Source organism: Mytilus trossulus, chromosome 6, assembly GCF_036588685.1.
Source record: "Mytilus trossulus isolate FHL-02 chromosome 6, PNRI_Mtr1.1.1.hap1, whole genome shotgun sequence".
Lineage (NCBI taxonomy): Eukaryota > Metazoa > Mollusca > Bivalvia > Mytilida > Mytilidae > Mytilus > Mytilus trossulus.
The window spans coordinates 38,657,030-38,671,651 of record NC_086378.1 but is presented as its reverse complement, the minus strand read 5'-3'; the positions used below and the strand labels follow the sequence as shown (position 1 = coordinate 38,671,651).

General features: G+C 31.1%; 1 protein-coding gene across 1 annotated transcript; it reads left to right on the top strand.

Moving 5' to 3' along the window:
* The first annotated feature begins 171 nt into the window (after positions 1-171).
* LOC134721311 (HAUS augmin-like complex subunit 4) lies at positions 172-14,217 on the top strand. The gene is made up of 9 exons (XM_063584209.1): positions 172-247; positions 1,440-1,576; positions 2,350-2,481; positions 4,095-4,232; positions 5,118-5,220; positions 8,334-8,473; positions 10,868-10,998; positions 12,582-12,650; positions 13,870-14,217. The coding sequence occupies exons 1-9, from the start codon at positions 229-231 to the stop codon at positions 14,063-14,065; spliced, it is 1,065 nt and encodes a 354-aa protein (XP_063440279.1). The 5' UTR covers positions 172-228; the 3' UTR covers positions 14,066-14,217.
* Positions 14,218-14,622: the final 405 nt, after the last annotated feature.

The window sequence follows — 14,622 nt, the reverse complement described above, 5'->3', positions numbered from 1 at the left end:
TTATGAGAAATTAATCCATCGAATTATCTTGAAAGACACTCACTTTATTATGAAAAAAAGTTTTAAAAAAAAGGAGATAATTTCACGACGATAACTTGAATAAAAACATTTATATACTTATCCATTGACGATCCGGATATTATGCGTGTCTGTTCCCAAAACAATTTGTAGTTAGTTGTTGTTCAGTTTTACTTTTCTTCAGTTTCAACTGTTCAAAGAAAGAACAGAATGTTACAGTGTGATAAAGGTTAATCAACACTATGTTGTTTCATATATAATATAAACATGCTATACGATATGTTATGAGCTTGTTTACCTGGATCTGGAGTTGTGTTTAAGTCAGTCCAAGATGATTTTATGATATCTCATCATGAATTGAATACATGAGATAAATTATTCATACTGTAGTCTGCTTTTTACTCCAATATACACTTACACACCGACTATTATAGTACATGTATGTACCCTAATACACCTTATCGCTATTTGTCCGCCATTACTGGATAACACACAGGTTCCTGTAAAATCTTGACGTCATAAAACAAAACATCTGATGCAACAATGGAATTTAGTGATCGTTGTATGCGTCAAAAGTTCAAGCAGCCGTATCAGCCGGGATTATCGATAAGGTGTACATGTATTTAAACCAACAAACCCAATGCAAAGGGACTTGACTACAAGTCAGATTAGTAAAAAAAATATGAGGTTGTCATAACAAAAAAGTATGATAGCTTTTCAAAACATCATAAAAAGTACATGTATGCCCTACTATCTGGACTTGATGACGGGTTAAATACATAGCCTGTTAATTGTCTAGTGTCTACATGCATTTTCCAAAAATGTATAATGCCCTCACTATCTGTCACCGTTTGGGCATACTTTTTTTTTTAAATGCATGTAGATATGATAAACAGACTATATACTGCTCTCCCCTTTATGAAAATTTCATCTGGGACTGGATACACCACTGTCATGTCTACTTTCAAAGACCCTCGTGTCAACCTTTTTGTAAAGCACATGTACTGTCATCAAGGAAAAACTCAGATTCTTCAATTTTTTTTGTTTAAAGTAGTTAAAAGGCAAACAGATTGAATTAATATAACTAGTCTTTTTTGTGTTTTCTCTCAAAATCTCACTTTCAAAATCTTCAGGTTTCATTATCTCCCTTGTTTATTTGCATGTACATACTTTACAATTCACTATATATACACATGCAATTATGATGGAAAATCAGAATTAAGCAATATCTTTATGAAGCCATTGGTGAAGAATAAGTAGAAATTGATGAATGGTTATATAATTAATACAGTTACTATCTGGGGAGAACACTTCAGTACATTGACCAGTCTGTAAATTACAAAAAAATATTCACCCCATTTGCTTCTGAGTTTTACAAAGTACCTTTGAATATTAATATATGTGTATCTGTCATGTTTCAGTTAATGAAAGTTTACCAGTGAATGTTACAGATGAAGTCATTCAACAAAACCCGGAATTTTCTAGACTTCTGAATTTGCTTTCACAACACATCAACAGTGATGGCACTTCTGTTCAAGCCCAAAAAGATATACAGCAGGTGAGTGTTCCTAACCTAATTCTGGAATATCCTGAATAGGAGTTGTAATTTTGTAATCTATCAGTTTATATATAAATTATCAGACCCGAAATACGATTTGAAAAATAACCAAAGATCTAATGCTACTGTAACTAGTATGCACCAATTAGGTACATTGCACCCGAGACCAAATGACACAGAAATTAATGACTTTATATATATAATGTACTGTTTCAATATTGAGCAAAACCTATACTGCATAGTCAGCTGTAAAAAGGCATTAAAATTACAAATGTAAAACAATTCAAAACAGAAAACTTAAAACCTAATTTATATACAAAACAATGAATAATAAACAAACATGATATGCAAACAACTATCACTGACTGAATGGTGCCTGACGTGCCAGGCTCTAAAAATTCTGGCTGGATTAAACTAGTTTTCTGGCACCTAACCGCCCACTAACCCTGGGACAGTGGTTTAAAAGAACAAATTTCAGTTGGTTTTGATAAAGATTTTAAAAATTTCATTTCAAAGTTTTAGGTTTAAGTTAAGTTTCCATATAATTATACATTTATTTTTTTGTACTATTAAATGTTACCTATAATGGCAAAATACATAAAAAGGATTACAGCAATTACAAAACATTGGACTGTAGAAGTCCAACACCTGACTTTTTTTTGGTTTTGAAACCAATTTGATGGAGAGAAATACTATGTCATTGTAGATGTATTCCTATGTTTATGTATCAGAATCCTTTTACATATCATTGTCATAACACATTTTTTTAATAGGCTGAGGAGGAACTTAAACATGAGAAGCATAACTGGTTGATGCAGAAAACAATATACAGGGAAGTAGAGGAGCTGTTGATGGATTATGAAATCAAAAGTCAAGAATGTTCTCTGTCTTCAGAGGATAAACAAGTAAATATTTAAAAGCACTATTAAACTTACATATCTCTCTTTATATAATCATCTGTTATTAAAGAACACAATGAAAACCTTTCTTTTGTTCATTTTGAAGAGTAAAAATGATTTTGCTACATTCATAACTTCTGATATCAATAATTACATTACAGGATGTTTTATCTTTTAAGATTCAAAAATTTTGATTGCAGAAAACAATTGGGAGGCATTACAAAATTCTGTTTTATTTCCTCCAAAAATTTTACATGTATGACTGTACATGGTCTCCATGACATTACTTTCATATATAACATTGCATATGAAAACAAACTCATAATTTCATGGTTATACAACATATACAATGTATCATGAAAATGCTTTTACAGCCCAATAAAATTACAAAAAGAAGCATTCAGTTTTAACATGAACAGGATAAGCATTCATAATTGTATTGTAAAAAAAAAGCATTTTGGTAAAGATGGTTTCTAATAATATGTGTTTACCACAATACACACTTCAGTGGTTTAAGTAAGTGCTAATCTAAACTTATATCCTTTTAATTTTGCACTTTGGTTGCTGGAAGTTTTGTGATGTAGATATTGAAAAAGTTATTTGATTAAAAACAAGTTTGAAAGGGGATATTGCATTGTTAATTTGTTTTTTAATTGATTTTTTCTTTGTTTATCTATCCTGGCTTTATGATAAGATCTAGATACAAGCATTTAGAAGTTGTGCATAGAGGAATGAAATTTGTCAGTTGATACACCATGTCAACATTGTTAAGGGCATACGATACAGTTACAGAGGAGGTAATGACGTTGCTAACGTAAAATGTTATTTTCACGACGTCAAACTGTGACATATCGGGAAAAGATGCATTTTGTCGACTGATTTTTATCATTCAAACTGATTTAATTTCAAAACGAGTTCATGGACCCCTATTTTTCAAAACGGCAATTTGTTTCATTTTACAGGGAGATTATGTGACCCAAATTTTATTAAACTGTAAATAGAGGATTTTTTTTAATTTTGATAAACATGCAGCAAAAAATGACGTTTTTTCCTCAATTCATGAACATTTGATAAATATGAGTTATTTCTGAATAAAAAAAATGCATTTTTTTTAGGATACTTATAAAATACAGAAATTAACAATTATTTAACAAAAAACAATTTATGTTTATCTTTTATAACAAAAAAGTTATGTCTTTCTTTCGTTAAAGAAATTACGGTCACAAATCTTAATTTTGAGCAAATATACAAAATTTCGATCTCATTTTACTCAAAAAGTAGCACATGAAGGTATATTTTTTTATTACATATTTGATTTAATCAGGTAAAAAATAGCCTATATGCATATTTCCATGAACTTGTAAATACAGGATCAAAACTGTATTGTATGCCCTTAAGTCTGTTTCTCAGATACTATAAGCAATAGGTCAACCTACAAACTGTTTACAAAATGATTGAAAAGTGTTTGTGTATATCTAACACAGTTCATACACCTTATTTTCATGGATTATTGATAACATAATGTTAAATTTTATACCTGTACTTAAAGTAATTTCAAGACTTTCAATCATAATCAGTAAAATAGGACAGATATTTCAGCATGTGCACACTTGTTTCAGTTTCAAGCAGCTTTACAAGAATGTTTAACAATGGCAGAAATAGGGGACTACGTAGATTGCAATCCTGAACCTGGTTCATCATCAACTTTGTTAGGATTAACTAGAGAAGAAATTCAAAGACAGAATCCTTATAAAAAGGTATTTATATGGAGTTGTGGGTAAAATATTCTTTTACCAAATCATTTCATGTAGAGTATTATAGTTAAAAACCAGTAGTTTTTCCAAAATTTAATATGTCTGACATATATATTGAAAAAACTACTTCTCGTAGTCATATTTTAATTTGGTCATGAACAGTTTATTACTTCAAACTACAAGCTTAAAATATAAATGACATTATTTTAATTAGAAACAACATGTATCAGAAATTTTTTCTTTTTTTAAAAGTAAGCTTCAATTCTGATACATGTAAAGGAAAAGATTAATGAAGGATTGAAAATTTTTCAATCTGGTCCTAATTCTATGAACTTAACACCTTAATAGTTGTGTTATGTTCTATATTATAAAAATAACTTCTCTTTGGCTCATCTGATTAAGTATAATAATATTAACTGTACCAATTTTCCTGCACCAGATGTGCATTTCTACAATACATGTCTCTTCAGTGTTGCCGTCTGAACTAAACAATTTGTGCAAGAAACTATAAGAATTATTATTAAATACCTAGATTCTCCTGGGTAATTACTTTATGTCTCTATTATTTAAAATTTATACTGTGTTCATTTATTTGTATATGTCTCTGTACCATTGTACTTTGGTTTACGAGAATAAAGATATATATAGGGGCCAAAATATTTGAAATCCAAGGCTTATATAAAAGATAAAGAGCTATAATATAAAAGGATAAAGAGCTATAATATAAAAGGTCTAAAAAGTATAGCCAAATCCGTAAAAGGAATCAGAGCTATTTAAGTATAAAGTTCAGACTTGTTGATTTAAAAAATTCTGATAATTTGTCTTTAGGCAGTTTAAAGAATGAAAGATATTTTCAAATTTCTCAAGATTCAATATTTTGTATTCCAGCATTTACCTTTCTTACAACAGAAGCTTTTACCAGATATAGAAGACAGATTGAGATTAAAATGTGAAAGTTTGGTAACATTTCATGACCCAGATAATGGAACAGGTGATTAGAATTAGAACAATTTATTATGATATCATATACCTATATAAAGCACACTATGAAAATAAGGAGATGTGGTATGATAGGCAATGAGACAACTATCCACTAAAGTTTAAATACAGTGGATGTAAGCAATTATAGGCATATGTACGATCTTCAACAATGAGAAAAACCCATACCCTATAGTTGGCCATGAAAATGCCCTAACATAAAATATATAAAACAACTCAATTGAGAAAACTAAATGTCTAATTTATAACAAAACAATTAACCAAAAATCAAATATGACCGATTTTAACCAACACCAACCAGTGATCATATTAATATGAATTAAATTTAGAAGTTAAGTCAGAGGAATATCATAAACCATTATTAGACCATGGAATTCTGAGGCATAATATAAACATTGCTAGACCTTGAAAGTCTGAGGTATATCATAGACCATTATTAGACCATGGAATTCTGAGGCATAATATAAACATTGCTAGACCTTGAAAGTCTGAGGTATATCATAAACCATTATTAGACCAGAAAATTCTGAGGCATAATATAAACATTGCTAGACCAAAGTCTGAGGTATATCATAAACCATTATTAGACCAGAAAATTCTGAGGCATAATATAAACATTGCTAGACCTTGAAAGTCTGAGGCATATCATAAACCATTATTAGACCAGAAAATTCTGAGGCATAATATAAACATTGCTAGACCTTGAAAGTCTGAGGCATATCATAAACCATTATTAGACCATGGAATTCTGAGGCATAATATAAACATTGCTAGACCTTGGAAAGTCTGAGGCATATCATAAACCATTATTAGACCATTGAATTCTGAGGTATAATATAAACATTGCTAGACCTTGAAAAGTCAGAGGCATATCATAAACCATTATTAGACCATGGAATTCTGAGGCATAATATAAACATTGTTAGACCTTGAAAGTCTGAGGTATATCATAAACCATTATTAGACCATGGAATTCTGAGGCATATTATAAACATTGTTAGACCTTGAAAAGTCTGAGGAATATCATAAACCATTATACAACCAGGTAATTCTGAGGCATAATATAAACATTGCTAGAACTTGAAAAGTCTGAGGGATATCATAAACCATTATTAGACCATGGAATTCTGAGGCATAATATAAACATTGCTAGACCTTGAAAAGTCAGAGGCATATCATAAACCATTATTAGACCATGGAATTCTGAGGCATATTATAAACATTGCTAGACCTTGAAAAGTCTGAGGAATATCATAAACCATTATTAGACCAGGTAATTCTGAGGCATAATATAAACATTGCTAGACCTTGAAAAGTCTGAGGAATATCATAAACCATTATTAGACCATGGAATTCTGATGCATAATTTAAAAATATGTTAGACCTTAAAAGTCTAAGGCATATCATAAACCATTATTAGATCATGGAATTCTGAGGCATAATATAAACATTGCAAGTACTTGAAAGTCTGAGGTATATCATAAACCATTATACAACCAGGTAATTCTGAGGCATAATATAAACATTGCTAGAACTTGAAAGTCTGATTGTTTCACTTTTCTCTGAAAGTAATCAACAGAATGGTGTCATATATGACCAGCAATGATGAGTTGTAACATATGTGCACTAATGACATCATTAAGATACCTGCTTCTTTTTCTCAAATACATGTACAATGACATTGTACTTTAAATTTTTTAATCCATTTTAAATACCTAAAAAATATTGTTCCCCTACATTAGCACAAGCCTGTCAACAATAAGGTTGTAAGTTCCTATTGAACGTGTAGAAGGTGTGTTTGACTCTGATCTAATTTGTAGAAGGTGTGTTAGACTGATCTAATTTGACTAGGATTGCCAGTTTTCCTGCTGAATGTTTGTTGTTCTTTGTTTGACTCTAATTTGAATAGGATTGCCAGTTTTCCTGCTGAATGTTTGTTGTTCTTTGTTCCACTCTGATCTAATTTGACTAGGATTGCCAGTTTTCCTGCTGAATGTCTGTTGTTCTTTGTTTGACTCTAATTTGACTAGGATTGCCAGTTTTCCTGCTGAATGTCTGTTGTTCTTTGTTTGACTCTAATTTGAATAGGATTGCCAGTTTTCCTGCTGAATGTTTGTTGTTCTTTGTTCCACTTTGATCTAATTTGACTAGGATTGCCATTTTTCCTGCTGAATGTCTGTTGTTCTTTGTTTGACTCTAATTGGACAAGGATTGCCAGTTTTCCTGCTGAATGTCTGTTGTTCTTTGTTTGACTCTTATTTGACTAGGATTGCCAGTTTTCCTGCTGAATGATTGTTGTTCTTTGTTTGACTCTAATTTGACTAGGATTGCCAGTGTTCCTGCTGAATGTCTGTTGTTCTTTGTTTGACTCTAATTTGACTAGGATTGCCAGTTTTCCTGCTGAATGTTTGTTGTTCTTTTTTTGACTCTAATTTGACTAGGATTGCCAGTTTTCCTGCTGAATGTCTGTTGTTCTTTGTTTGACTCTAATTTGACTAGGATTGCCAGTTTTCCTGCTGAATGTTTGTTGTTTTTTGTTTTACTCTAATTTGACTAGGATTGCCAGTTTTCCTGCTGAATGTTTGTTGTTCTTTTTTTGACTCTAATTTGACTAGGATTGCCAGTTTTCCTGCTGAATGTTTGTTGTTTTTTGTTTGACTCTAATTTGACTAGGATTGCCAGTTTTCCTGCTGAATGTTTGTTGTTCTTTTTTTGACTCTAATTTGACTAGGATTGCCAGTTTTCCTGCTGAATGTTTGTTGTTCTTTGTTTGACTCTAATTTGACTAGGATTGCCAGTTTTCCTGCTGAATGTCTGTTGTTCTTTGTTATACTCTAATTTGACTAGGATTGCCAGTTTTCCTGCTGAATGTCTGTTGTTCTTTGTTTGACTCTGATTTGACTAGGATTGCCAGTTTTCCTGCTGAATGATTGTTGTTCTTTGTTTGACTCTGTTCTAATTTGACTAGGATTGCCAGTTTTCCTGCTGAATGTTTGTTGTTCTTTCTGGCTACACAGGCTTCCTCCTCATAGAAAAACTTGATACAATAATCAAGAGTACTGAAAATGGCATTAAACAATCAGTCAATCCTATTATTTCTTTCAGAAAGTGACAGACTTACTTTTGCCAAGGCTTCACAACTACCAGCAATGATTGATTCAGAGTGTCATGAGTTAAAACAAATGAAAGTTAAACTGAACAAAGAGAAACAAAGAAAGGATAAACAATTTTGGTTATATTATCAGGTATTATTGTCCTCTAGAAGTAATACTAGTTTTATCACTTTTGGAGTTTCTACATACTGTAAACCTGTATTTAGCAGTGACTGATGGGATATACCAAAAGTAACCTTAAATAAGGTTCCAAACTCAGACATTGTAAGACTAAGTAAGGTACACTCTAGAGATAGTGTTTACAAGCTAATTAAAAACATAAACCCAAATAAAGCAACTGGTCCTGACACCATCACAGGCAAAGTACTAAAACAAAACATCGAAATATGTACAGATATCCTGACTTTAATATTTACAAGATCACTACAAACAGGCAAATTACAATCTGATTGGAACCACGCAAATGTCTCACCTGTATTCAAAAAGGGGGATAAACACAACCCAGGCAACTATAGGCCTATATCCTTAACATGCATAGCTTGCAAACTACTTGCACATATCTTTGCAAGCAGCATGATGAATCACTTAGAAACAAGCAACACTCTTTATGAATTACAACATGGATTTAGGGCAATACGATCATGTGAATCACAAGTCATCTCACTGATACATGAACTATTGCAGAACAACAACAAGAACATACAAACAGATCTTATAATCATGGATTTTGCTAAAGCTTTCGACAAGGTACCACACAAAAGATTACTATACAAAATGAAATACTTTGGCATATCAGATCAAATCATTAACTGGGTAGATTCCTTTCTTTCAAACAGAACACAAACAGTACTTTTAGAAAACATGTCATCTTCAAAAATACCAGTCTCATCAGGAGTCCCACAGGGTACAGTGCTAGGACCAATACTATTTCTAATTTACATAAATGACCTCCCAGATTACATCCAACATATCAAAATCAGACTCTTTGCAGATGACAGTATAATCTACAGACAATTTAAAACTCAAAATGACTGCCTCAAGCTTCAAGAAGACCTAGAAGCTGCCATACAATGGGAAAAAGATTGGCTTATGTCTTTTCATCCAGACAAGTGTAACATCATGAATATAACAACAAAAAGGAATCCCATACACTTTTATTATAACATGTATGGACACATCTTAGAAACTGTAAAACATGCAAAATACTTAGGTATCACCATCTCAGCAGACCTAAAATGGAACACCCACATCCAATAAACTGATGCAAAAGCAAATAAATCCTTAGGTTTCATCAGAAGAAACCTTAAAGTCCAATCACAAACAATTAAAGAAAGAGCGTACCAAACACTTATAAGACCAAAGTTAGAATACTGTTGTACTGTATGGGACCCATTAACTAATGAAAATATAAGATCACTAGAAAAAGTTCAGAGACGGGCAGCAAGGTACGTGTGCAACAGACATCACAACACCAGCAGTGTGTATGAGATGCTAGACACCATGAAATGGCAAACCTTACAAGAACGCCGACTACTAACAAGGCTAATAATGTTCCACAAAATTGTAAATGAAAATATAGCCATTCCATCGCATAATGTATTACAACAGAGTCAGTCAAATACAAGATCCACCAATAAAGAATCCTACAGACAAATCCAATGCAATAAAGACAGCTATAAATTTTCTTTTTTTCTGTCGAACCATCAGAGACTGGAACAAACTATCTGCTGAAACTACTCAAAACACTACTAGAGAAAACTTCAAGGATGCACTCACACATGATGTGCTCCTTGATACTTACCCTTATCTGAAATAAACAGATACTCTTGTTTTTATCTTATACCCAAAAAAATAAAAATAAAAAATGTAATATTTAAAACTTAATAAAAATTGTATAAATTAAAAACAAGGAAAAATTGTAAAAATTGAAAAATACGAAAATATGTGACCAAAAACAACAACTTTGAACAAGAAATATTTGTTAATTTATGTTTTGACAAAAATTATTCACATAAATTTATTTTGAAAACATTAACCAGGCATGCGCCGGAAAGTAAACATCAGTATGTTGATGGTTTTCTGTAACTAAAGAAGAAGAAGAAGACACTGAAAATGAAACTGAAGTTTTATAAAAAATATTAATATTCAGTTGAAATGCAATTTATAGAAATTAAGTAATACAATTGGATGGGTTTTTATGGGAATAACTTACCAATATTTCTACCATGTTGCAATAACTTTTTTGTAACACTTCAAATTAGAGTAAAAATGATAAGACCTCTGTATTTGAAAATATTGTATTGTATTTATTTTAATTTGCATTTACTTATCCCCTGAATCACTCACATTTTTGCACAGTTTTCAATGTGTATGTCCAATGTAATCTAATTAGCAATTGGAATCCTTTTGTTTGCACTAATTTGTTAATTATTTGGCTTCTTTACCAACTTTATGACGTATGAGCAGGTAGAGTAAAAACAAGACTTTGCTAGAATAAAATTTATGCAATTTGTTTCTCTGTTGCAGACATTGCTAGATTCATTGTCACTGCTGGAAGATTTGATCTGTCAGTATAGGTTACAAAATCAAACAGAACATGACACAGTTACTACTGAATGGCTAGTGTCAAAATGTGATGGTCTCTGCCTCAAAATAAGGTATGTCAAATAAAACAATCAATTTCAAGTTAATAGTTACTTACAATTTGAAGGTTTTTGTCGAGCCTGTGATTTTTTTCGCAGAAAGCTTGAAATAGGGATAGTAATTTGGTGGCTAGGGGGACGGCAGCATTTGCTAACTTCTTTATATATTTTAGAAGGTGGAAGACCTGGATGCTTCATACTTTGTATAAGGGTGCCTAACGTTAAGAAGTTTCCGTCAGTCTCATATCTAATGTCCTTGACCTCATTTTCATGACTACTACAAAAAAAGTTAAGATTTTTTGTAATGTTAAATTCTCTCTTACTATAAGTAATAGGATAACTATATTTGGTATGTGCATACCTTGCAAGGTCCTTATGCCTGTCATACAGTTTTTACTTGACCTTGACCTCATTTCATGGATCAGTGAACAAGGTTAAGTTTTGGTGGTCAAGTCCATGTCTCAGATACTATAAGCAATAGGTCTAGTATATTTGGTAAATGGAAGCACTGTAAGGTATACATGTCCACCAGGCAGGTGTCATCTGACCATGACCTCATTTTCATGGTTCAGTGGTTATAGTTAAGTTTTATGTTTCGGTCTGTTTTTCTCATACTGTATCCAAAAGTTCTACTATATATGGTGTATGGAATGATTGTAAGGTGTACATGTCTAGCTGGCAGGTGTCATCGGACCTTGACCTCATTTTCATGGTTCAGTGGTCAGAGTTAAGTTTTTGAGTTTTGGTCTTTTTTTCTAATACTATATGCAATAGGTCAACTATATTTAGAGTATGGAAATATTTTATGGTTATATGTCAGTCCTGCATCTTTTATTTGACCTTGACCTCATTTTCATGGTTCATTGCTCAGTGTTAAGTTATTGTGTTTCGGTCTGTTTTTCTTCAACTATAAGCAATAGGTCAACTATATTTGTTGTATGGGAGAATTGTTAGATATACATGAATGCCTGGCATGGTTCATCTGACTGTTGCCTCATTTTCATGGTTCATTGGTCAATGTTTTAGTTTTCTTGAATAATGTTTAGTTTATTTAACAGTTGTAATGAAGCTTTATATTTTGGACTATCAACATAATATCAATGATTAGTAAAGAAGGCGAGACATTTCAGTGTGTGCACTCTTGTTGAAAATTGGGCAGGTCAAAATATATGACATGTTCTTATACTGTATTTGATGAATTGTATTTGAATTAAAACAAAACATAATAGAATCCACTTGTAATGCATTTGATGTTGTCTGAAAATAGGTCTATTATAGAAAACCATCTGTTTTTGACTAATCTCTCTAAAATTTAATATGCCAAACATGCCCAAAGCCCTTGCTCTGAAACATTTTTGACTACTTTTTGTGTGTTTACTTGATATCTTCTATAAAAACGACCATCAATACACGATCTATACAAATGGGAATAAATAAGATCTACAAATAATTGAACACAACTGATCGCAGTAAAGTAAAAAATAATTTCAAAATATCATATTTTAGCAGAACAGCTACTGAGGCTGTTATGAACCTCTTGTTTCATTTAGGAGATTTTTCAGTTGTTCCTTCCATAATTTATACTTTTTGGGTTACAGATTAACAGAATTACAAATATTGTGTGAGACATACACAGTAGAAACTTGCAGAGCATTAAACCAGATTAGGTTAGTACAATAATGACTGTAAATTCTATTAGCAATTACCGCAAATATAAAGACATATTTGTAGACCTTTTGGAAATTGGAATGGAGTATCTTTTTGTTACATCAAGTTTTACTCACCAGTGTGCGTAATGAACATCTCTTGTTATATTTCTCTTCTGAAAAAACTTTATTATTGAAGATCAAATTCAAAATGTGCAAAGGGAAGTTACTGTTATTGTTCTGAATTGGCTGCATACAAAAGAAGAAGATGTGGTATGATTGCCAATTACCCAACCTTCCACCAGACATTTCTTTTTGTTTGCTCATTCAATTATCTCCATAAAAAGTTTCATGTTTAAATTAATAATAAACTAATATTTTACCATACATTTGATTAAATTTCAACTACTCTTGAATGTTATATATTGTAAACAAAACTTTATATATATACTGTAAATTCAGAAATTATTGCGAGGTTTTTATTATTGCGAATAATGCGAAAGAGTTGTAAACGCAATAATTAAAACTCGCATTTTGTAATATCTTAACTGAATTAAGCATGACATTTCTCGAAATCGCAATTATTAAAATAGCATATAAGTTAAAAATGAACAAAATCGCAATAATAAATGCATGCAATAATTTCTGAATTTACAGTATATAAGAAGACATGGTATGTGTCACTCACTTTTACTTACAGAATGCCTAATTTGATGATGACCCAAATTGGCCAAATACAATAAAAAACTGAAGCCATAAAGGAAAGCTTTATTTTTTTGTTCAATTAGCTTTTGTTGTACTGTACTGTACTGTACATGACATGTTGGCATGAGTTATAAAATCTTTTAAACCAGCAGCCAACAACTCCAATAGTAAATCTTTACTTTTGTTTTTAACTGAAAGTGTACAACACACAATATACCATGTGTAACATTGGATAATATATTTTATTTTGATTACTGTAAACATATTTTATCAAAGAAATCAATATATATATATATAGCTACAAGGGTAAAGACATCAATAAGAAATATACACAAAATATTCAATAATTGGGATTAAGAAACAAGTGTAGTGCTCTTATATAATTCCTTCCCCCTTTCAAATTCAAAAATAAAATTACAAGCTATTAATACATGTTGAATAGCAAACCAATAAATCTCTAACAAAATACAGTCAATGATAACAATGACAAAAGGAAAATGCATAAGAATATATAGCAATATTTTGTTTATTGCAGAAAGTATTTAAAATCTGAGCATGATGAAACTGAAACAGAATATACTAATGTATCTCAGGCATTAAAAGCATATGAATCTGTTGGAATGGGATTTGACTCTTTAGTGAATGAATATAGCAAGTTGAAAAATGAGGTAGAAAACAAACAGTGGGCACTGAAAGAATTCCAACAGAGTATAGAAAACAAAGATAGATAGTAGTAAATTATTCTATTTTGTTATGTACTTTGATTGTATATTCTTAGAACTGAGAGTATTTAATGTCTTATATCAAGATGTCTTGGATAATAATTCATTGTTGATATTTATAGATCTGCTATTATACCATATTTTTGGTGTCAATCAGAAACGTTTAATAAAATTATATTTAAATGCAATTTATGGTTTATTCTTTCTAATTCATTCTGCTTAGAAATGAAGTTACTTCAGAATAATTTGTCATAATCTGTATATGTTTTACAGGGTTTTTGCTTTGCAAGACACAAATGTTTTTCTATTCAGGCAGCATTGTTGTTAATAGTACATTTCTCATCAGTTTGTTTACTAATAATAGATTTATAGATTATCATTGATCATCTCAACAAGATTGATTTTCTTGTCTGAGCCGGTACGTTGTCTATTTCATTAGCAATGCCACGTGCCTTAGTTTCTTGCGATTATTTTCTATCTCAAACTAGAAGCATGATATGAAAAATTATCACAAAAAAAATCTAAGGAAAATTGCACAAAATAGCGATAATATTGATTAGTAAAAA

What these genes read in the sequence shown, in the direction of transcription:
- LOC134721311 (XM_063584209.1), top strand. An exon ending in GACAGAATCCTTATAAAAAG is followed by an intron (nt 4,233 to 5,117) that starts GTATTTATATGG and finishes TTTGTATTCCAG; the next exon opens with CATTTACCTTTCTTACAACA. An exon ending in AATTTTGGTTATATTATCAG is followed by an intron (nt 8,474 to 10,867) that starts GTATTATTGTCC and finishes TCTCTGTTGCAG; the next exon opens with ACATTGCTAGATTCATTGTC.